The sequence below is a fragment of the Gobius niger genome, assembly GCF_951799975.1.
Source record: "Gobius niger genome assembly, chromosome: 9".
In the NCBI taxonomy this organism is placed as follows: domain Eukaryota; kingdom Metazoa; phylum Chordata; class Actinopteri; order Gobiiformes; family Gobiidae; genus Gobius; species Gobius niger.
In genome coordinates, this window is record NC_136860.1 from 29188243 (window position 1) to 29214087 (window position 25845).

At 40.5% G+C, this 25845-nt stretch overlaps 1 protein-coding gene across 12 annotated transcripts in view; it reads right to left on the reverse strand.

Moving 5' to 3' along the window:
- lrp1bb (low density lipoprotein receptor-related protein 1Bb) overlaps positions 1-25845 on the reverse strand; it is a 451054-nt gene that overhangs the window by 287520 nt on the left and 137689 nt on the right. For all 12 annotated transcript variants that reach the window (XM_079563322.1, XM_079563321.1, XM_079563329.1 and 9 more), the window contains one exon: positions 4482-4619. In XM_079563322.1, coding sequence (XP_079419448.1) covers positions 4482-4619 — 138 coding nt within the window. The remainder of the gene's footprint in view (positions 1-4481; positions 4620-25845) is intronic.

The window sequence follows — 25845 nt, forward strand, 5'->3', positions numbered from 1 at the left end:
ACAGCGGGGATATATGACTCATTACCTTGTGATACAACATTTAGTAAGTGGTATTTCACTTGCATCCATAAACTCATGGGTTCGAACGTACTTCCCTTTAAAAACATGCATCTGTGGGTAAATAACTCTATCTTCAACATATGACCAGTGCCTTGGCTTGTGTGTAATTTTCAGAAACGGAAAATAGTCAGGCTTATTGTTACTGAAATAGTTTACAGAACAAAAACAATACATCATTCAATCAATCAGTCAAACCCAGTAGTTGGGAAACTCTACAAGAACAATTACATATCTCCTCTTTCTCACCTTCTCTTGCTGTGACTTATCTATTGTTTTCTCTGAGATTTTGCACTTGTGCTCTAGTGTCTTGCTGCCTCAGAAAGCACAATACCACTGCCTACAAAACACACAATTACAAAACACCCACCTCGTCTTAAATTCTTCTGAAACTCCACAGTTTCGCAGCGGCGTGGGAAGCCGTAGCGAGAGGAACGAACCATTTGTACTGACTCCCAGCCCATATTAAGACGTATTACTGTTTATTAAAATTCCACGCCGCAGTGTATCAGTTCTGACTCTAATCTGCTTTGCCTTTGCTAACCGAAAGTGCAGTTAGCAAATGGATTCTATAACAGTGATTACCATAATGTCTCATTATCTACTTAAAAGTGCGGGTCACATTGCCACGGGTGCAGGAGGCTGTGTACCAGAAGCACAATGAGCTGGAGAGTCAGTGGCAGAAGTAGTAGTGGCCTGTCAATGTAACTTTCATTGCCTTGTCAAATCATTCAGGGACGGGTGCCAGTACAGGCTGCAGTGCACTATATTTAGCCAAATTATAGTTAAATCATTGCAATTATAGGTGACGCTGTATTTGCATCACAAGAAGCTACAATTTCTGAAGTCTCCCGTCACAGAGTTGATGTATGTTTTCGTGACACAGTGGTCTCATAGTAGACCAGCGCTGCAGACAAAGAGGCAAAACATCCAACATTTAAAGAGACTATACGGAGTTTATAAATGTTAAAATTAAGTATTTTCCTTCCCCTACATGTTCTAGTCATGTCCTACTGTGTAGAATGAGCTCAGACCTGTTCACCACAATTGCCTCTAAAATCCTCACTCAAATAGATGTTAATTCGGGTCAGAAGTCCGGTCATGCACATGCTTAATATAGAACCTGCAGTTACACGTAAGACCTGAGGAGGCAGTAGTGAGTATAAAAATCACTAACTTGCATCTAGTTCCTTTAAGCTACAGAGTACAGAAGAAGACTTACGATGAAAACCATTCTACTCTTTAACCCAGTGGTTCCAAAAGTAGGGTTTGGGACCCCTCGGAGGGTCGTGAGGCCTTGGGTGGGTGTCCTCAGATGATTTCAAGATGAAATAAAAATACAAATTGCAGTGTAAACAGCAAGTACTTTGTGAAATCCATTCAAATATTAAAAATAATTTAATGCAAACAAACAAACAAACAAACAAACAAACAATGTTCTTCCTTAAAGTAGCATAACTTTATACAATGAGGGTCCTGAGTTGTAGCGAGGCTAAATCGTCGACTCGACTGGGTTGATTGAGTAGAGGACGTTTTCTCTTCTATTCACAGAAGCTTCTTCATAGGTGTATGAAGCCGAATGTAACTGAATGTGACATCATACATGTCACATTCTGACCACACGTGGGTTGATTGAGTAATCAACCCAGTCTAGTCGATGATTTAGCCTCACTATGATGAACACAACCTGGATGCGGCCCTTCACAAACCATCAGAGGAAAAAAATAAAATCCTTTTTGATGGTAAAGGTTTGCATCTCCAAGCCATTTGGAATTCATAACTGTTAGTTTGGAGGATCAGTGAATCAATTATACCCACAAAGTGCACTACTTTTACTGATTCAAATCTAGTTTAATAAGCGACTCTGAATCCCAGATGATATCACATTATTAGTATCGAATAGTTTCTCTTATCATGTCTGCAAACTTCAGTCAATAGTAATTTTCGCAATGTAAAAACTTGCGATATAAAGACATGTTTATAGACCAAATGTCCCCGATAAAGATAAGCTCAATCAATTACCCGAATCAACACTGTTTATTCCTCGCTTTTATTGAAAATGTAGATATCTCACAAGCAACTTTGAAGTCAGCACGCCACAGCAATCAAATTACATCATTATTATTATTGAATGGACAGACACCGCTGCGTCTCCCTGCTTGGGATCAATACTTACTTAATTTATACTTTTCTCTGGCATTTATATTTAACCGTGTAAGAGCAAAAATCCATTGCCTTGCCCAGAAAAGTCAGACTTACAGTAATAATTCAGAAAGTATTCTCCTTTTTTGGCTCTCACAATCCATCCACAGCACAGCACAGCTCAGCGGGGCCTTAACTGTCTTAGAGGTCATCTTAGGTCAAGCCGTGCGTCTGCCAGCAGCCACTGTTGTGCAAAACTGCTAGAAATCACGCCTTATCACTACAGCCAGGTGTCCATAACAGCTTGGTCGAGTTGCTAAGATTGTGCACAACAAAAAGCCGATGTCCAACCCGTCACACGCGCCCACTGTCCCACAGAGTGACTCGTCTGACAGAAAGATGAGACGGAGGCACCTTGGAAACTGATCCTTACAAATAAAATAACACAAGCTTCACACTGTTGAACTAAATGGACACAAGCATGTTTCTACACTGCCTGACCAAAAAACAAAGTCGCCATCTCGATTTAACAAACTGTTAGGATCTGGGGTTGGTCAGGTCTAGGTTCAGCATCACTATGCGATCCTGATGACCTGGACGTCCTGAATGATCATTTTTTTCAATCAGTGGATTTCTTCTTCCCTGACGGCACCGGTATATTCCAAGATGACAATGCCAGGATGCATCGGGCTCACGTTGTGGAAGAGTCCAGATCTGAACTCAACTAAGAATCTTTGGGATGTGCTGGAGAAGGCTTTGCGCTGTGGTCACACTCTCTCATCATCAATACAAGATCTTGGTGAAAAGTTAATACCACCGTGAATCTTTTTAGTCGTAGCAGAAGCTTATACACAATGCCACAGCGAATGTGTCCTGTAATAAAAGCTAAAGGCGGTTCAATGAAATATTGAGAGAGTGTGACCTTTTTTTTAGTGGTAATGTGTTTTTTGGTCAGGCAGTATAGCTGAACTGAAAGCAAAGAGCTAAACCCTTTCATATGCCAATAATAAGCTGACTTTCCTCAACTGAATTTGAAGATTATTATTGTTATTTATTTATTTATTTATTGAAATAAAATGAAATATATCTTAAGTAATTTCTTTACCTTAATAAATCCTTTCCGTAGTCCCTCTGGGGGTAATACAAGTGTTAATGGAATGATTGGGGGGTCTTTCATCTCCCCCCGGTGTCACCCTTGCAGCTTTCCTGTACCGGGTCGGAGGCCCCAATAAACACACACAGGCTAATGGGCAAAGCTAACTGTGGACTAACGCCACTTAAACGGTAGCGCAGCGGTTAGTGCTCTCGCTTCACAGCTAGAAGGTCCGGGTTCGATTCCCACCAGGGACAAGGCCTTTCTGTGTGGAGTTTGCATGTTCTCCCCGTGTCTGCGTAGGTTTCCTCCGGGCACTCCGGTTTCCCCTACCACTAAAAACATGCACAATAGGCCAGGATGAATGATGTGTGTGAGTGAATGTATGGCGGTGGTCAGAGGGTCCGTTGGTGCCTCTGACAGTCTCCCCCAGGGGAAACTGAAGCTACAAACGTAGCTTTCCACCACCGAGTATGGAGTGAATGTACAATTGTCTCATGTAAAGCGCTTTGTGACCATGTCTGTGAAAGGCGCTATATAAATAAAGATCTTCTTCTTCTTCTTCCTCTTAAAAAGTATTTATAGCCAAGTTTGAGCGAAAAAAATTATCTCCATTGTGTAATTAGATGTGCAATATCCCTCTCTCCCTTTGTCTTTTCTGTCAGCGTAGTATTTACTCTCACGGACAATTAATGAGTTAAAAAAACGTAACATGCTACGACACCTGCAGTGGCGCTTATGACCTCTAGTGGCATGAGTTACTTAGTACTGCTCTAAACTCCATGCATCCAAAAGAATGAATTGCCAAATCTATGCCAAAAACAGGATGAACTTGTAAATCAACTCACGGTTTAATTGCAATTAAACAGAGAATACTGTTGAGTCGAAAGAATGGTCAAATCTGAATATGGCGATGCATTAAAAATGTAATGTGTAAAGGATAATAATACTGCATTATTATAGAAATCTTATGAAAAACTACTTTGTAAACAGTTTTCCTAGTTAGCTAATTAACAAATTTCATCCCAATCTACAGCACCGAAAATAATTTCCACATTTCAATAATTCAAACAGTGTTAGAGTGCAGTGATTAACATATCACTCAGAGTTACTCATTAATTCATGTGTTCTGGATGCGCTGCGGTGATTAGATCTGGCGGCAGAGAGATAAAAATTATTTGTGCCTTACCTCGACAGTGCACGCCTTCGTCGTAGCCATCTTCACAGTCTTTCGCGCCGTTGCAAAGTTTGTTGAAATGAATGCACTTTTTGGTTCCCGTGCACTGTATGTGGTTGAGGGGACATCGTATCACCACCTCCTGTGCACCTAAAACAGAGGGAAAAGAGCACATCAGGAACTGTAAAATCATAAATAATTCATGGCGAAACTCCAATTAACATGTTTGTTTGAGCATATTGGGTGTCACTTCTCCATGCAGGCGAAATATGGAGTGCCATATGTCTAAAGTAATTAACATTTATTTGTAATTTTCTTTCTTTCATCAGCATTCAGTGAACTAAACAAATTAATAACAATCGATTTGCATTTGTCCGATACGTTTTCAGTCACGTGTGTGTTTCTACAGGGCAGTACAGTATTTCTTTCAGGCGATGTTATAATAGTAAAGATTATGAAAAATTATATGTTTGCCTCTAGCAACTTACAATACAAAACGCGCTTTGGCTTTTTTCCATCTAAACACCTCAGTAATTATTAGTTTCCTGCTCGCAGTTGCCGATTCCCCGTTTTTAAAGGCGTTTCCTCAAAGTGCTGATACTTCAAGACCTTTTTCACAGGAGGAAGCAGAACCTATGCATATGCAAATGTATTTATACTTCACACCATTGTTTTTCCCCACCCTTCTTCTGCTTCTTCTTACACATACAGTAACAGATGTTCAGCACACAGCTTTGCACACACTCTCCTGACGCCTTATAACAAACTGCCCCAGTCTCCTGCCTCTCTTTCTCTCTCCGCACCCGTCGCATTCAGCCCAGAGCAGCTGTTTAAGGATTCATGAGGCACATAGGTGACCCTTCTGCGCGTGGCGGTCGGGAGCAGATAAAACATGGCTGACCACTGCGCCGGCCACCGGATAAACCCGCTGTCCTTGCTGGAGATATCATACACAACACCGCTCCGTATATGCTATTTGAAGATGCTCTGACCCGGTGTCGCCATCAAGATTTCACTCATGTCAAATTCCTATGCTTGATTATAAAAAAATAAAAAAAAGAAGAATACTTTTTCTTGACTGAGGCCATATATAAATCGTAAAGTTTGGGTACAAGGATATTTTGTACCCAAACTTTATGATTTATATCTGTGTTAAGGCCTCAGTCAAGAAAAAGTATTCTTCTGATGATGCTTTGAACTGTATAAAGTAAAAGGAACAATGCTTTGTGTACACATGCCTATTTAGAACAGTACAAACCTGTCCAATACATCATTTTTAATATCCTTTTATGCATGGAAAGAAACAACACACCACATCACACTATAAATATATTACTACTTTACTTTATTTTACTTTATTTGTCTTCCTTGGGAGAAATTTGGTTCAAGACTCCAGTGAGCAGTACATTTGCTTTGTACATTCTCCCCTCCCTCTTCACACCCCCACGGGCACACACGCACAAACTCAAAAAGATAATATATACATTTGTATCACAATAGTGAGAAAAGGTCACATTTTGATAATCAAAACAGTACACGTCTGCGAAAGAAGTTGGGAAACAACAGCTGCGAGTTTGGAGATGCTTTGACCTTGTCTTGTCATCACAGTTGTTCTTGTAATGTTTGTTCTTATTAATCTTAATTGCAAAAATTTTCTACTAATAACAGCATACGTTATTATTCACAGGCATCGCATAGGCCTGAGCCATCCCAAGCGCTTAGCAGGGGGTACCTGGTGCTACTTAAAGGTGCACAATGCAACTTTTTGTGTGTATTTGACTTTGTTGTGACCAAGTGGCTGTATGAGCGGTCAGCATGGCACCTTTGCTTTCCATCACAGCGGTCTCTAAGACGCTCCAGGATCAATTGTTTGGAAGGTTTCCACGGCTGATGGACACCCTCCCACCAGAAAACCTACAACACAATTTATCCTGGAGCGTCTTAGAGACCACTGTGATGGGAAGTAAAGTTGCCATAGTAACCACTCACACAGCCCCTGGGTCGCTACAAGGTCGAATACGCACAAATATCAACTCTTTTGTTCGTATAAAAAGTTGCATAATGCCCCTTTAATGGATAACATTCACATAGGAATCTTATCTTGTTGTTTTAAATGCTAAATATTGCTGAAATAGAACAAATACAAAAATAAACAACACAACATTTCAGAAGTAGTAGCAGTGTGACATAAAGCCTAAGAGGAAAAAGTTTGATCCCCACCAGTACAAGCATGTCTCTTGGGACCTCGAGTCCGTACTAAAGTTGAATTGAATATTCCTCATTCCTGTGACTCATCGCACACATGTTGTAGGTGACCTTGATTTCGCTTGGCAACCTCTCGGCCCACTGCACCCGCCGCTGTGAAAACCAGCTCCACCTTAACTACATAGATATCAATTACCAGCCCGCCACGGTAGCCACTTACGGCGGGAATTTACGACCCCCGTGATCACATACTTGGAAGTTCTCCACGCCACATCTCAAAAGGCTCGGACCATCTTGACCAAACAATTACTTATCAGTCGTAATTCCTCCCTACGGTGTAAAAGACATCGCGATTAATGTGGCGGCTACAAAAAAGCAGCGTCAAGCGCAGAGGATTTACCGGCGGGATTTGTGCAACACTGGTATTGACATAAAAACAGCACGCATTACCTTTTCCCTCCAAGGATGTTTTATTACCATGAGGAGGGAGCACAATTTCCTCCTTAATGATTATTTCTTGGCTATTGCTCCGAGGCCCAGCGAATCTCAGCGTTTATAAGCCATATTTAGGTAAGGCAAATCTAAGTGACCTTGTCTGAGTGAGTTCATATTTCATACATGAGGAATCATGCAGCGGCTTCATCTTCTTCTGGGCTCAAAAATGTGTTTAGAGCAGCCCTCTGTTCATTTTCCGATGACTTTGTGAAATGTGGTTTTGCCTTTCATACTCTGAAAGCTTACTATAGATGATGTGACATTGAAAAACCATTTAACCACATAAAAAGTGGCAATATCAATTTAACGTCTGGGTTAAAAGTAAAGGAAACAAAATGCATGTGACTGTACAGAGTAATCGGCTAGATTAAGCTTGTATTACATTACATACAATTGATAATAATTTTAATCTTATCAAGAAAAGAAATGGAGATTAATTTCAATTTGAAGAAAGGTAAGAAAGGGCGAGGATGAACAAATTATTTGTCCTTTCCATTGGCCAATATAAAGAATTCAAACATTAACACTCACTGTCCTGACCAAATAAACAGGTAGATTCTCCTATTAGGCCTGAATGGCTCCGAATTAAGGAAACATAATTATCATTATGTATAAATTGCAACGTCTATTTTCGATATACAAGGACATTTCTGTAGTTCTGCAGCGTCTAAAAACTGTAGCACTATGTAAAGGATCTACCAAACATAGTCTACTAACTTAAAGGGGCTATACGGAGTTTAAAAATGTTAAAATAAATTATCCTCCCCCTACATGTTGCAACAATGTCCTATGGTGTAGAATGAGCCCAGACATATTCATCACAACTGCCTCTAAAATCCTGAACTGTCACTCAAAAAGGTGTCAATTCGGGTCCGAAGTGCCGTCATACTCGAGCCTAATATAGAAGGTGCAGTTACACGAATGACCTGAGGTGGCAGTAGTGAGTATAAAATGGCTAACTTGCATCTAGCCCCTTTAAGCTAAAACAAACTCTTTTCACAGAGTTTCACTTGTTCACAGTGTGTTGCCCTGGTTGACCTCTTAACCCTCACCTGAACCGTGCACATTTGATCTAATTTGGCTTTACCCAAATCAAAAAGCTTACTTGCAAAAAAGCAGCAAAAGAGGGGCAAAAAAGTAATAAATTCAACAATGCACGCGCCAAGGTGCTCCGCAGTGCAAAAATATGACAATATGCACCGTACGAAAGTACAGGTGCAAGTTTTAGTCTATATTTCTTCAAATTGAAGCGAGGTGGTGCCAGTCATGTGTGTACTGTATGTTCACGCCTAAACACAGAGTGCATGTGTGTCATCATCACTCACGCTAAACTGAAGGCTGTAGACTCCACACCTGCATTGTTACGTCCTGCAAAAACACATGAAATGCGTGGCTTTGCAAAGGTTTCTTTGAGTCTGCAGGAGTGAGCACGCCTGACAAACGCGTAAGATCCAGATATCCAGATCCATAATCCAAAAGCTTGTTTCCAAAAAAGTTCAAGCGTAATGTTGTTCAGGAACAGCCCAAACACGAGCCTCACATCAAATGCTATGCTGTGAGTGTTTTAGCTGCCGTGTCTGGAAAGCAAAACTGAAACTTCAAACTTAACGAGCGCGTGGCCTGCACTTTTTTCTTTTTTTTTTTACTTTAGCGCTCTACAGTTTTGTTTTCTACTTTATTTGTATTGTGAACTTTTAATTTGGCTAACTTTTAAAAAAAATATTGTACTTGCACCGTGACGCACCAAACTGTGGGTCCTGCATTGTGAACCCAACCATGAGCTAGCTAAACCGCTACACCCAAACAAAAGAGCAACAAACAAGTGCCGGAAAACCAATAATAACACAACAAAAAAGTGACCACAAAAAAAAAAAAACACGACAAAGAAAATTACAAAAACACAACAAAAACGCTTCAAGAATATGACATTAGCGCAGCACAGGTCTTAGCTTTCAAATGAGGTGCTACACTGGCCCGTGGGCTGTAGGCTCCAGTCAAGAAGCTTTTAGATTAGGGTTAAGCCAAACTGGAGAAAATGTGCTTGGTTAAGGCAGGGGGTTAAGAGGTTTAATGCCCTCCAAATAATGTCATTGAAATTCCCCATACCTATTCTTCTCCGACATGCATGTATCCCTCACTCCCCGAACTGGACCACACTGACTGGCAACATGCGCTCCTTAACGCACATATGTTTGAGTCCGTGACAGCATAACAGTGTTGTCATCGTCTCCCTTTGCCTGCTCACCGCGTGGGCCTAATCTAATGCGATAAGGGGAGGGCTGTCCATGAATATTCAGTAAAAAAAAGAAAAGAAAAGGGGGGCGACACAGATGGTCTCTCTATGGCTCAGGTGCTTAGGATTCCTGTCAATTCCCAAACTACTGTACGGTACTGTAAAGGGATGGATGATATCTCAAAGTCACACTCTTCGCTGCGGCGTCTTGTAATTTATCTCGTGATCGGCCGGCTGCGCGCCATGGCGCTCGCTCGCAAATGCGTTCGTTACGGTGGCAGGCACTGAGAGATTTTGCCAGTAAAGATAATGGTGATGTGGTGTACTTCAGGTGGCTCTGACATCATGACAAACGAGCAAACTTTAAGGTGGACATGTTGAGAGGAGCCTCTGAGGGGTTGGGGAAAATACTGGTGAAAGATGGAGATGCCAGACAAAAGACCTGTGGAGCAAACATCTCCAACACAATACTTACCGCCAAAACACAAATACGCCTACTGTCACTGTTCACAAATTAAGGATTTTCAAGCTGCTCCTTGTTTGTGTAGGCTCTTGGGGATTTTCCATATTTTCAAATATTGTTGACGGGACTGGATTGATTAAAGGGACTATACGGAGTTTAAAAATGTCAGAATTATGTATTTTCCTTCCCCTACATGTTCCAACAATGTCCTAATGAGTAGAATGAGCTCAGACCTGTTCACCAAGAACAACTGCCTCTAAAATCCTGCACTGTCACTCAAAAAGGTGTTAAATTAATTTGGGTCCGAAGTGCCGTCATGCATGAGCTTAATATAGAAGGTGCAGTTACACGTATGACCTGAGGTGGCAGTAGCGAGTATAAGTGGCTAACTTGCATCTAGCCCCTTTAAGAAAACGTTTCACTTCTATCTTATTGAGCAAATTTGAACAGCATTGTGCTAATAATCCTGATTAACTTTACTGCAAGCAAAGCTAATAAGACATCATGCAACACAGTAGCGTCTCTGCTAAGCCAACTCATCCTGGGTCAGAAAGCATGTGGATTTGGCTTTCTTTTTTTTTTTACAGAATATGCTTTTTCATGTTCACTCACACGCAGAGCTTCACAGAGAGATGGATGTAGCGCTAAAACCGTGGCTGTGTGCGTGATCAGTTCACGCATGTGAGAGCAGACGCCATATTTTTTCCCATACGGTTTTGACATTATGGTATAAAGGGGATGTATGGATGACGTGAGAGGAATAACAGCTCACTATCTTGTGTAAAAATCTACATTTAACGCTAGAACAGTCTGCTGTGAGCCAGCGTTAAAAAACTGGGGTGGATCTTTCTTTCTTTTTTTCCCTCTTAAAAGCATATTCTTGTAAATATTTTTAGTCTGGCTTTCTGGGACACACTTCCAACATGGATGCTAAAACAATACAGCCTCCTTATAAAAAAAACAAAAAACAAGTCTAATCTTGGAAAAGCTTTAAAAATACTCTGTTAATGGCAATACAAAACAACCAGGACAAAGCCCAAGGTGGTGGTTTCACAGCATTATGACTATATCTAATATGTCTCAATATTAGATTTAGTGTGTTGCTTCTGTGGTTATGGCATATATTTGAACCATCTCCCTGACACAATTTCTTCAATGTATCAGCAACGTTCAGATTTGGCACCTTATCACCTCAATCAACTACTCTACGCCTACTTTGTCTTTTTGGGTGACCTCATAGACCTTGTAATGTTATTGTTATGTTACCATCTCTGTCTGTATATTATCCATAACTACAGCACTGAGGCACTGTATGGTTTGTCTTTCTTATCAGTATGACGCATATCAGAGGACACTTATCCCTATTCATGTTGAAGCAGAGCCAGAAGGGTCTTGAGTTAATGTCTCCGGGTCCTGAACTGATGGTAAATAAACGTCTTCAGCATCCAGACTCCTGCCGGCTTTTCATCTATTGTCTCGGACACTATTGTTTTCTCTATTGCATGAACTGTATGAGGAGTAGTATTTCATATATTCTACAAACTGCCACCTACGCCGTTTGCGTTTCAACACTGTGCTTTCCTTAGTATCAATATAAGTTCTTATTGAACATTCATTCTATTCACAATTATTAGACATTACTCAAACAGTAAGGGGCTTTTTTTGACAAAACACCCGTTGCTACTCCAATTTCATCACACAAGGAATAATATGATGGAACAAAACATCTTCAATACAAGCTCTATTGTCTAATGTTCCTTTTTTTCCCCCGCTGAAACCGTCACACCTTTCTGCCCACACTGTGATGTTTTCCTCTCGCTGATTGAAATGACTGGGCGCCTAAAACATGTTCAAATAATCAGATCAAACACAAAATAATAATTCTCAACAAACAATGTCACAGAGAGAGACGGTGACTTTGGATGAAAATGAATTGATGAATAAACACAAGGATAATATTAATGGAATGGTTTGGAAATTATAATGTGAAGAACAGCTGTCACAAGTGCCACATTATTTAGGACGGCAAACCACAGACGAATGGTATTATACAGTGAAATAAGGGTGAATACAAAATATTCTCGATTAGTAGTGGTTAATGCAGGCGTTCTTCTCTCCCAAAATTTCATCCGATGTGCGGGGGAGCGACTGAATTTTGCGTTGCATTTACATAACATTCGACATCGCAACTTCCGGTTATATCTGCCGTAGCGTTTTCGTTCGCTCTCCTTGCTTCATCTTCTTCTAAAAGAGGAATACAATTCTGTAGCTGATATTTTATGGTGCAGACTTTGACTGTTCCGACTCCCTACATTTGGCCTTGTACCCTCCGCCTCCCCTCCTGCCTTCAGCGGAGACTCAGCCACACACTGCCCCGTTGTACAGTCTCATATCCAGCCCATACGTCCGAATAAAGGACGATTACTTGTGCCAGGGGACAATGGTTATTCCAGGTTAGCCCCGTTAGCTTGTTACAATCGCCTACAGCTCATTGTTAATATAAATCCGCAATAAACCACAAATGCGTCAAGCCCGGCTCAGTGTGTGATCATCTCAAAGGCTGCTTTATATAGTTACCGGCTTTATTGACGTTATTAGTGCATAATACTTGTTTTCACCAGATCTATGCATGCTAGCCTATAAGCAGCTAGATAGCTCCGGGCGAGCAGTTAGCAGGTTGGCTAGCGGGGCTATCCTGGAATAACCATTGTCCACTGCAACAAATAATCGTTGTATGGGCTGGATATGTGCTTAAATACTAGGGAGATCCTTGTGTAGACCATGGGTATAGCTATAGTTAAAGATCCATAGGACATGGTAGCAGCAAAGACGGACTAGTTAGCCCCAAAACAGCAGTTATTTTTCAGTCAAGAGCTCCTTCCTACGCTTCAGAAGACATTTAAAATCACTCGCCCCTGACGTCTCAATCAATCAATGGTTTTGTACAGCCCAATATCACAACAGGAGTTGCCTCACAGGCTGCACCAAACATTAAGGCAATAAAACAGAACAGAAAAGTCTCCATCGCGTTCGATCTGAATGCAGTATGCTAGCAACAGGAAGTGCACTCAGCAACAAATGGTGTCATTTTATGATCAATGGATGACATTTTTGGAGAGCAGAACGCCCGAATTGCATCATGCTTTCTGAATATTTTATTTCCAGTGGTTAAGATATTCAATAGAAAAAGGGCTTACAATGGCTTCTAGGTGGCTATTGTTCCATTGAAAAGATGGGACGGTACTTTTAATATTGTTGTAATGTTGAGTACACAGATATTAAGCAACATAGTGGTAATTTCAGAAATGGTTGAGTATTTTAATGCATTCAGCTAGTCCCTAATTTAGCACTATAGATCTATTCATAGTTCAGAGTTCATTCAACTGTCCGATGGAGAGTCCCTGGTTCACTGGTTGTCGTCAATAAGTATTGGCCTGAGATTGGCTTCTGATTGGTTGGCGGCAATGACCCCTGCTCCCCTCATTAGCAGCGCAAACAAGTGCACAACAGCGACTTTATGAATCAAGCAGCAGATGTTAAAGAAAAAAGTGCTCAAGTTGCAAAAGATATATGCTAACAAGCACACAATATATTTGCTATGTTTACCAAATACAAAATCCCACATGGCTTTGCACTTCTGAGCACTTAACACAATATGCAACTTTGCTGAGAAACAAAGAAATGCAGCATGTGCCTATTTGAATTGTGAATAAAGATGAAGAAGGCATTAAAGCCGGTCGTTGTCACGCAAAACCAAAAGCGCAGCCTAAACAAAAAGATGCATTTGCAATAGCAGAACTCTCAGATCTCACGCACTGGCTTAGAAACACCGGCATCGGTTCGATCACGAGACTCTTCTGGGGGTCTCGGATGTGATTTTTAGAAAAAGAAGGGTAAGAATTGTTTAGTCTGTGGGAAAATGTCCCTTTGTCAGTGCTCATGCCTTGCTTGATAACATTATATTTTTATTATTATTATTTAAAAGTCTACCGCTCATATATAGTCATTCTAATGTGGTTAACTTAGCGGCCTTGTATGATTTGTGCCAATCGATGAACTGCACTGTGCTTACAAAATTCAGAAAGCCCTTCCAAATTTACACTGGCATGCGTATGAGAGGTATTTAACACCCTGAGATATTAGCATTACTTGTGAACCTGTCGGAGTGTAATAATGTATTCCTAATAGAATATAACTGGAGGGGCACTCAGCAGGGGTGCCTTGTTGATCCTCATTGTTTGGGGAATAACCAAAGCCCCTCAGAAATCAACAGGAAACCATTTCATTTTCTTAATTTATGGTCAAGATGCTGATCAAAGTGGTTCCCTGCTGAGTCTGCTACAGATGAAGCAACACACAGCCGACTTCACATACCCATCAATGTTATTATGATGCTCTTTGGTTTAGTGCTTTCTAAGAACCGTTCATAAAGGAACATGCCGCGAGTGTTTCCACTTCACGCAAATGCCATATGTGTTTGGACAGTTGAAAGGAGCTTGCAATGAGGATTCATGTGCTTTGCGCTATAGGTCACTCTATAGATGAGATTCAAACGAAATCATGTTGAGAGCGACCATTTCATATCAATCGTAATAACCATAATGTATACAAAAGACATTCACAGAAAGGTTCAGTATGTTCTCTCAGAGTTTTTACAACTAAACTTTTACTGGAAAACAAAAGAAAATACAGGGACATTTAACATGATAAAAATATCCCAAATATGTACTGCACAAGATGAGGGATGCACATGCAGAAGAACCCAATCAATTTATATCACAATGTAGAGACTAGATGAATAACTTAAAGAGGGGGTATTATGCTTTTTTCAGCCACATAGCACCAGTCTATAGGACACTACAATGATGACGAAACCTTCTGTTGGTCTGTCAATGCAGTAAATTAGAATAACTGCCTTGTATAAAATTGCTCTTTCAAAATGGCGTTAGCAAATGACTTGAAATAGGCCCCTGTCTCTTTAAGAACCTCTGACCCTTTCCGACACGCCCCCTCCACACGCTGTCTGTGGCATCACAACAACACTCCGCTCGTTGTCTCAAGTATTGAAACTACGATCGGTGCATTTTAATTTTTATTGTTGGAAAGGACCTACTGTTTATCACTTTGTGAACAATGGCCACACAGGATATTATTTGGAAACAAACCTTCCACACCGGACGCTTGGAAGGGGCTCTTGCCTGAAAAATAACTGCTGTTTGGAGGCTATCTCTTTGCATCTGCCATGCCCTATGGATCTCTAACTATACCCCCATGGACGACACCAGGATCTGCAGGAGCCCATACGATTCAAAGACGGACATTATCTGTGCAAGTGGACAATGGTTTTTCGAGGTTACCCGTTAGCTTGTTATAATCGACTACAGCTCATTGTTGATGAAAAGTCTGTAATAAACCACAAATGTGTAAAGCCAGGCTCATTGTGTGATCATCGTAAAGGCTGCTTCGAGTAGTTGCCGGCTTTATTGACGTTATTTGTGCATAATATGCTGCCTGTTTTCAATGAATGTTGTGAAGGTGAAGGTTGTTAGCTTGTCGTGGCTAATAGTGCCTTAGCTCCGGGAGAAAACCACTCGGCTACGACTCACTGTAGATGAAATGTGAGCAATAAACTACACAATCAACAAGCCAGGCTCCGTGTGTGATCATCATAAAGGCTGCTTCAAGCAGTTGCCTGTTTTAGTGACGTTTTCAATGCATAATATGCTTGTATTCAGTGAATTTTCCCGTTAGCTTGTCGCGGCTAGCTTGTTAGCTCCGGGAGAAAACCACTCGGCTATGACCCATTGTAGATGAAATGTGAGCAATAAACTTCCAAATCAACAAGCCTGGCTCCGTGTGTGATCATTGTTAAACGGTTCTTTATGTGTGTGGTGGTTTTATTGACTTTATTTGTGCATATTTCTCGTTTTCACGTGATGACTCGAGGTTTAGCTTAGCATTAGCTTTCTCCGGAGGCTCTGTGCATCATCAAGGCCCAGCGCAGAACCAGACACTGAAATAAGTGTTCTTGTCACCGGTTTTAATCCTGGGTGTTTCGGTAACAGAAACACTGATGTGTGTCTTTGTAAAAGTCTGCTGTGGCTCCGGTTCACAACACATGAAGCTAATCCTCCATGATGACTCTGTTTACATCTTAGGGCTAGACACTGCGGGGAGGGGGTTCTGCTGAGGAGCAGTGGTTGGTTACTCGGCTGGTGACGAAAGGTCGGAGGCGTATCCTGGAGGTTGAGGGCGTTTCCTGAAGGAATCAGGCGTTTTATCCCTAAAATGGCCGCCATCAGAGTTTCTACAGATTACTCGAAAATACGTGAATGTGCCAAGGCAACACTTCAGGCATGGTTTTAATGAGGGAATGACTTAATAACATGATGTAAAGCTTGAAAAAGTCGATTTTGCATAATAGGCCCCCTTTAACATTGAGTGCCACGCTGTTTTTGAGATTTAGCTGCACAATGCCAACAATCCAGACCATTTTTCATGATATTTGTAGCACCACAACATATTCTATGTTATAGCTATGGACTGATTTGAAAGGTGAGACTCTCACCTTCCTCTCTCTGCCTCGGTTCCTGAGAAATCTAAGGCTTTCCTTTCTGATTAACCCCTCTCTCCTCCTCTCTCCTCTCTGGACAGGCGCTAACGTTATGGGAAGAGGAGAATGCCAAAATATCGTTTCAAGTAAATTTTCAAGGACAACATTGTTGGCATGTTTTGAAACACCAGCCTGGATGTTTCTCAGTCGTCCTTGGACCGATTGTAACCATTTAAAAACTCAGGGAATGGTTAAAATCTCATCTGTTTCGATCTTTACATGGGAAGCCGCTCTGCTTTTTCAAAGGCGCTCCAGAAAGCGAGAGAGAAGTGTCGGCTCCACAGCATCGCTGCGCAACACCACGCCCCCTTGAAACCGCAATATTACATATAAAATGTCCAGATCGTGACTTTTTTTAGCGTCATTTATTTCAGTTCTGTTCATCACAGAGCTCCCAAAATCACACATAAGGTGTAGATTTGTATGCGTTGACATTCAACGCATGGGAGCGAAAAACAAGTTTGTCAGTTTTTGGCATTCAATGTGTTAACAGTTTCCCATGTTCTGTGCAGCCTTCACAATTGCAATGGGTCTTAACAGAGAACAGCCAAGAGCCTCTTCGATCACCATCAATCACTTAACCACCACATTCAAACTTAATGAAGGTAGTAGAGGTGTCTTGATCAAGGAGTCAACAGTGCAGTTTCTGGTTTTATGACTAATTCATTTCACCGGAATCTTTGTCAAACAAGTCGCCTGTATAAGGAAGAGCATCTTCATGTAACCAACCAGCAAAGTCTGAGGTCATCCTTTCTTGGAAATATTAATAGCAAAATATATTTCCAACACAGCAGCTAAAAGTATAATAATTATTTGGATATATTGCCGTCATAAAAACCCCACTGGTAGTCACTCTCTCATCTCCATATGACTGAAGATCCTCCCATAATGCATTGCTCCCCTGCCCCTCCCACCCGTCTATACCCATATGTCATATCATTAACTTTATGGCCCCTTACGGTTATTGCCTCTTCCTCTTCCTGTGAAGTTACTACTCCTGTACTACTACTACTGCATAAAAATAAAGCACAATAAAACAGGAGTAGCGGTGTGCTGGCAGTCACATTCTGGCACTTAGAATGTCATGTCCTATTTGTGGAATTACTTCTGATATACAAGCCGCTATTCTTAGCTGATGGTGAGCTGAAGCGATAGAAAAAAAATATCAATTGATGCGTGTGAGCCTATAGTTTGTAAGGGGGTTTTGTTCCTATAATAGATAACAAGATATTCATGAAAAATACGGCTTTGACAGAAATGGAAGTACAATAATCCATAGAGACAGATATACTGTACTGTATATGCCAGTACTTGCAAAAACACAGACACAGGCTGCAATGTTACTATGGAAAACCATGTATTTGCAAGTAATTGGATGTGGGCTTATTATTCTCATCCTAAACCTAACCTTGTGCCTGCGGGGACAATAAACCTTAACCTTAACTGGACATATGCTTAACTGAGGCTTAGAAAATCGTATTTTGGAAACCTGAAGTTTATTAAAGTTTTGGTACAATGTCTCAACGAGTTTTTACCTGGTTAACTAAAGGTTATATAAAATAAAGAGGCGGTGCTAGGCAGAATCTCTAACTGACCTGAAAGTGGGTCAAGAAACCATTTTCAGTGGGTCACGAGGCAATTCCAGGGGGGAAAAAAATCAATATTTCCCATCTGAACACGGCATGGAAACACTACAGGAGTCTGTTCAAAATAATGTTATTGGGTTGTCTTGATCATTTCAGTCTTAAAGGCATATCTCCTGCTTGTTCAATAAAAAAACATTTGAGGAAAATACTATATTTTATAAGATGTACAAACTAATTACATTTTATTTGGCTTGTCATCCTAGAATAATGGTGGCCAGACTACTTGAGAACCACAGAGCTCTATCACACAATATTACACAACATTTTAAAAAAAACAAGCTTTCACACTGAACGGGTCCAGTGATGGATTATAAGCTTTGAAAATGAGCATGGAGGACAGTTTTGTGGTTCGTCTTTGATACAATAAGATCCAGGAAATACAGGAAATACAGATAGAAGTGGAGAAGCAGAAATTACCAACGAATCCAGGATTACTGAAAAATGTGCAAAGTGAAACACCTCTCCAGGAACAATGTAATGACTGGTAAAAACTCATGTTCTCTACAGACGACACCTGCAGCTTTAAAATTGTGTCTTTCGTGGCTAGAAAACACAGACTACGTCTACATCTACAATAAATCTCTCAAATGCTGCTGTTGTTTTGGGCAATATCTATAAATCCAGCCCACTCCCTATGAGCAAGACCTCCTCCAGGACAATGTGCAATAACTGATAGCCATCCCCGATGAGATGGGAGGGTACACATGTATTAAGTGGCATGTCCCGTGGTGGAAAAGTGCATGTGCAGCGTTTAGTGTTGCTCTGAGGGGCTCGTATCATTATGAGCTCCACTCTCGATGCCTTCACACCTCCACTCTGTTTCATCAGCACACAGTCTGCTGCCAAAGGAACACATGCACCACTGGACCAAAGCCAAATTCACACTGCAATTACAGTATGGGTCTCTTAAACCACTGTCCTGCACAATAGATTATTACATTAATACCACGGAAGTTTGATGTGCAAGATTTTTCCATTTCTTTATACTTATTTTTCGTTTTTAATATAAGTTACACTAGTGGCAATACCAGTTTTCTAGCAGCAATAACAGTTCTTTTATCAGACCATAAAGCGCTTTATTTGCATATGTACCTACTTCAATTGTACAACGATATAAACTGGATAAGATGGACGTTTAGCCCTGAGCTGCCGCGACATGTGAGGACCGCCACTAAAAGAAAAAACCATTAAAAATTTACAACTGACTTATTCAAGTACTTACTAGTCCTTTATAATTATATGAAATATAAATGTCCATTTACATAATTTACAATAAGCAAATACCATTGACTATATTTATACTGGCAATGGCTTATACTGGATTATTTTCTGTAAACATTATTAATAATTTCTTGCTATAAGCTTCCAAACGTGAGCCACAAACGGCTCTTTACTCTTTCGAAGCAGCAGACGGCTCACCCTCATCTCTGTGGAGGAAAAGACGTGTGAATCCAGAGGTGAGGGAGTTTCTGTGATCAGTGCATCAGAGCACAACAGCGAGGGAATGGAGTGATTAGCGCTGTGGCTAACACAATGCTAACGGAGAAGAAGGCAATAGTCCTTTGTGGCTGATAACTTCACTGTACATCCGCGATCTACCGCGCACCTTAACAAGACTGACAGGTAAACAAAAGCATGCAGCGGAGCAGACGTCGCCGCCACATCTCGCCGTGTCTCCCTGTATCTCCCCGCTCCATTCACTTCTATGGGCCGTGGCCCTCGGCTGCATGGGCCAAAATCGTGTGCCTCTGCGACTTCGAAATTGCGTTGTGTAATATCGTGATGAAATTGCAAATGCGATTTATCGTTCAGCTCTACTCAGGACCATCTCGCTTAAAACTCAAGAGGACCAGCTACTCGGCCACTGTGCCCATGGTTTTGATATTGTTCCTTGGCATACATTGAAAAGGATTGTTTACCTTAAGCAGCCAAGTTACTCAGACAAAACGGTCTCATTATGTTCAGTAACTTCTCAAAACTGTAACTTTAACCTTAGAATAGTCAGGCTTCAAGTTGCACGCTCTATGCAACAATCGGAATGAACTGAAATGAATTTATGCAAAATAAGAAATTGTTCAAACAGGATTCTATTATTCAGACTTTGAAGTGTGATCATGTGTTTACGGGTAAATAACGCTGTTCAACACAAGCCATAATTTCTAGAGTCCGTTTTCTTCCACTTGCCACTGTATCTGAAACTTAGAAGCTGCTAATGAGCAACGGCTGAACGCTGTCGCTTCACGGTTACAAGGTAAAGGTTGAAAACGTACTCAAGATGTTATAAAGAAAGAACTTAACTTACTACTTATGAAATGAAAAGCAGGAATTTTCATCTGCAATTAGCAACACACTGCAGAAACTCCATGTGCTTTATGTATGCTTTGATGCAATACTTTTTGACCAAATACTGTCACCCCAAATACTTATGCTACTGATGGCCATGCTTACTTTGCCAAATTATCATTTAATGCAGGGAGAAACTATCTAAGATAAAACAATATAATAAAAAAATGTGACGTAAACTGTTTGGCCATAATCAAAAAGCAGCACAATGTTTTGAATTCCAAGCAGACGGGCCACTGCTGCGGGGGATTAGCTCCAGGTTCTGCCCCCGCTCTCCGTGCTCACAGTTAAAATAAATAATCAATAACAATAACAGTGTAAAGTGGGCAGAAAGTGATGCTCGAAAATGAAAAATACAAAAAGAGCAATTTGCATTATTTGCAAATCAGCCACATAATTAGTCAGTGGAGACAGGTTTGTGACCAACTATATGCAAATATCTAATCTAATTGTTCTGGGGCCACTTTCAGATGAATAAAACATTGTGTTTATTGTGGGTAGTCCGCAAGCGATACTCGCCGCGTGATCTCATTAAGGCTATTATACGCCCGTGTTTAGTAACGTGGAGAAATGCAGTGAAATATGTTCAATGTACTCCAACGGGTTTGAAACAAAGTGCGGGAAAAACATACAATCAAACAGTACTTTTGTGGCTCCTCATTGTTTTTACTGCTTTCCTGAGTTTGTTACAGCGATCCATATCCTGTTTAATAAAGTCAGCTCTGCAGTTTATGAAGAAATCAGTTTTTGAATGTCATGCCAGTAACTGATTTTAAATAGTGCCTGCCCAGTGCCCTATTGCCCACTAGCAGACAGTAAATCACAACAAGATGCCTTTTTGAAAGACTTCCAGCGGTCACTCCAAGCCTAATCCTTTGACAGCAAATTCAGCCAATTCTGCTTCTGTTTACAATGGCAGCTGAGCTAGCATGAGCTAACGGTAATATACTTAAAGCATGACCTATCCTCTGCATTCTCTCATCATCAAACAGCCTCTTTCAAACTGGAGCACTCACTGTTGTTGTTGTTGTTGTTGTTGTTGTTGTTGTTGTTGTTTACTTCCTGGATTTTCGGTTCAGGTAAATAGTTAATGCATCCAGGCATATCAGAGCAAGGGAAGCATAGCTCTGTTTGAGAACATTAATTTTGCCTGTCATGGAAGTTTTATTATTTATTTAACCTGTTACTTTCCGCCTCCCCCCGATCACGGAGTTAGGGTTAGGGTAGGACAATTTTGGAAAAAAATAAACCTATTTTCCCTATATTGATTGATCTCGATTTTTTATTTGATTTGATTTTTTCACAATAGATTGAATACATCTTGCTGATTCATAAAATTAGACATCGTTTATTCCAACCTCAGCTCAAACCAAACCAAATGCTTTCATCAAGTCTCATTTAATGCACAAAAGTCTTCCATTGACCTGTCAATTATGAAGTCCCATGACGATTTCAATAAAATCTTGATTAATTGCCCAACCCTAGGTTAGGGGCTGGGGTTATGATTAGGGTTAGGCTCAGAGGGCTAGGGTTATGATTATTGCTAGGCACTGCAAATGTGATGTTAGTTGTGTTTCACTCAATCAGATCTTAACATAGTTTTAGAAAATAGAAGGTCTTGGCTTTCACACTGGCATGTAGAATGCAAGTGAGTTTTGAGTTTTGGATATGCATGATTGCTAACTCTAGCCTTAACCCTAAACCGATAAATAACAGGTTCATGTTGCATCCCAAACACGGCACTTGTATACTCCTGCATGGTTTTCCTGTTTGATAAACTCCAACAATCCTACCATCCGAAAATCCTTAAATTGTAAATCGGCATTGTCATCTTGGAATATGTCCGTGGCATCAAAGAAGATAAAATGCATTGATGGAATAACTCGGTCATTCAGTATTTCCAGGTAGTCAGCTGACCTCAGTATTTGACCACATAAGGTTGCTAATACTGTAACCATATCCAGGTGAATCTAGGCGGCCAGGCAGTGTGAATTTACACACTGAATATTTGCAAAGCTTTTTGCACCAATAGATCATGGTTTGATGTAGTCACTCAAAGTCTTCTGTACTTTATGCTGTATTGATGTGTACTTACATTGTACCTAAACAACTTAACTCTAGGCTAAAGTGGAAACCAGAAGCTGCCCCAAACACTCAATAATAACCTTTATATGTTTTTGTGACTGTATAGAAATTGGTCAAAATACTCAGTGGTATACACAATGGACAATGTCGATAGTGCAGCCCTATTCAAGGCAGAATAATGTCTTTATATAACCCATTCGTTACATTGGTGACCCAGAAAAAGGCAGTGAATTCAGTGCATTCAGAGGTTATTACAGAGCTATATTACTCCAGTAAATATGTATAATCATAACAACAAAACAAAAATCAAGAGCCAGAAAGAGCAAAATGTGAAGTGAAGTACTACTCCACGTATGTTTTAGATCACGGATGCTATAACATAAAAGCTCAAAGTTCATTTTGCTGTTGCCTGGCCTGCTGTAATGGTTTGTATAACTAAAAGTAGAAATAGTTGCCTATATGACCTGTAAGCAATATGGAAAGAAGAATATGTACACAAATCAATAATGGTTAAGCTATATACTGTTTCTCATATTGAATTGTTTACATGCAAACAACAGGGTCAAACAGTGTAAATCTCTTTTGACGGGACTTGGGGCTGCAGCTAAAAAGGCCCATAAACTCTCTCTATGCACGAAGATCGCAGACTTCCTTATTGTTATTCATTGCGTTTCCAGTCTCTAATCCCCACACCATATTTGTTGTCAAAAGTAAACAAATACTCAAACAGCACATTATGGTGAAATGTTTGTGCAAGTGATTTAAGAGACTGAGAAGAAACAACAGAGCGTAGACAGAGCTTTTAAATTATTAACCTCCTGCTTGGAAAGTGGTACATCTGGTATCAAGAATAGGGTTTTAGTAAGTTGTAAAGTGACATTATGAAAAGTATTCATTTTCAAACAAACACATTTAGATGAATGATAGACAGCTGAACTATTGGGTGCACATTTTTTCGCACCTGGAGGAGATCCTTCCAGGCCCAAGTGCTGAAAATAAAAAAGAGCTGCTGAAAAGTCATGTCTTCTTTTTGTAAAGGGCCCTGTTGTCGTGGTGAAGGATGCATTCATTCATTAACTTAAGTAATGATATTTCAAATACTTTGGGAGATTTAGTGGCACTTGTTGTAGTAATGGTACTGGTGTGTGAACCTACTCAGCAATACATAACATTTTTTTATTGGTTTATTTGGTCGGGACAGTGCATGTCAATGAACATACATGGGTCTCATGCATGTAAACAAGCCACACCAGCCTTGGGCAATTTCCATCCGTCGTCTCCCACCTGCACTTTCAAACACACTCTCATTCATCCTGACCTATTGTACATGTTTTTAGTGGTAGGGGAAACCGGAGTACACGGAGGAAACTTACGCAGACACAGGGAGAACATGCAAAAAGGCCCCTGTTCAGGTGGGAATCGAACCCAGGACCTTCCAGCTGTGAAGCATGAGCTGTAACCGCTGCGCTATGTGCCGCCCTACTCATGCCACTACTCGTATCTTAAGAGATTCTGTAGCCATAGATACTCCTAAAATGATAATGCAAATAATAATCTTTATACAAAAAGCCATTGTTCAACATCCCTAATTGACATAAACATTTCCAAATTGCTTGAACTTCGACTTTGTTTGTATTTCACACTTCATAATGAGACACTAAATTGGGGCAAGCACAGTTAAAACCAATTGATCACAAGCAACTACTTTGTGTTTTTTTCTCTTTTTTTTTTTTTGCTACAAGGTGCCTGCAATGGTCTAGCGGTTTTCAGAATAATACACAGCACCAGAGCATGTGTTTTAGAGTAAATATCCTCCGGCTCAGTGTAATCACTGGACTAAAGCCACTGCTTATGAAGTGGCTTCAGGAGGTAGCATTATCTTATTCCCTTCACCATCTATTAGAGCCTCCATTATTCAGGCTTAATAAATAAATAAAGGACAATGTCAGTGATTTATGCTCATAGAGTTCGGTCCATTGTACTGAGGCAGAGATGAGCCGTGTTCACACGGGGGTAACGGCAGGTTTGCAACCATGTGTTGTCCACAGATGCAAAATAAATTGGTCAAATAAGAGTTAACTTAAGAATTTAACTGTTAATTATGTCAACTTTGTTTCAAGCTCTCTATGGCTATAGACTATATTAACAGTTAACGGGTATTAAGCTTCCATTTATTTCCTTGCCTAGGTATAAAGCAACTGAAAGTGCCATGTTAAGTGAAGCGCTCTCTCATGTACAGGTATCATCCATTGTAGACAAAGGTTCTGGAGCCTTCATCTGAACTGGGTTGTTGTAGTGTTAATAGTTTTGCCTCCCCACAAGCGGCTTTTGGTACCACACATTTTTATTGCAAAAAACTACTTTGTATGTTAATTAAAGCTTCTTCACCACCCAAAGTGTTCTCAACATGATCAAAAAACATTCATGCATTGCGCAGGTTCAGAACGGCCGTATAAAACTGCAGTCGCTGAGTGTACATCCACATGATTGGATTGCATTCAAGAATTCGGAATGAGGTTGCCAAATGACGAGCGAAAGCTGCACAGAGCTGAACCATTTTAGTCTCTCGCCTTATCGTCAGTGCACTTGTCCTTCAAAAATCTTCTTCTGACCCTAAATGAACAAGACATCTGGTGAGAGAGATAAACAGTTCACACACTGAGCAAAAACATTTGGCGCATGTAATTTAACCATGGCAGATTTAAGCCACAAGCAAAGTCAGGCAATCTGTAATGCTAAGTACTTTCAATTATGTACATGCGAATAGTCATGATGGGTAACGCTTATTTTTGAACACTTCACTAATTGTGGAGCCAAGATCTTCAATAAGCTTTATCCAGTGGCTTTTTTACAATCAAGTACCAAAATGTTCAAGAAATATGTTATACGACCAAAGTACTATGAGGTGTATCCCATTGAAAACCCGTTGCTGTATATATCGTAGAGATCATGCTGGTTTGAAGACAGGCATTGAATTGAATATGCTCTTTCTTTTCTTCGAATTCTGTAGGTGGCATGAGCCGAAATGCTGTCCTTTAGATTCTCACTGGGAACGAATAAAAAAAAGAGCGCAGAAGCATAGAGACGGAGAGGGATTTAAAAGGAGAGAGAGCGCCAATGCTCTCCCAGATTCACTTCTGACACATGAAGAAGACGTGATGAGGAGGCTGCAGTCACCAGGCAACACTCCTCAATAGGACATGAATGGTTTTGCATAAAGCAGGAAGCGTCAGTGTAAAGGAAATAATAAGGGCCATATAGGGCGAGATAAGTGAAACCAAGATATTATACAA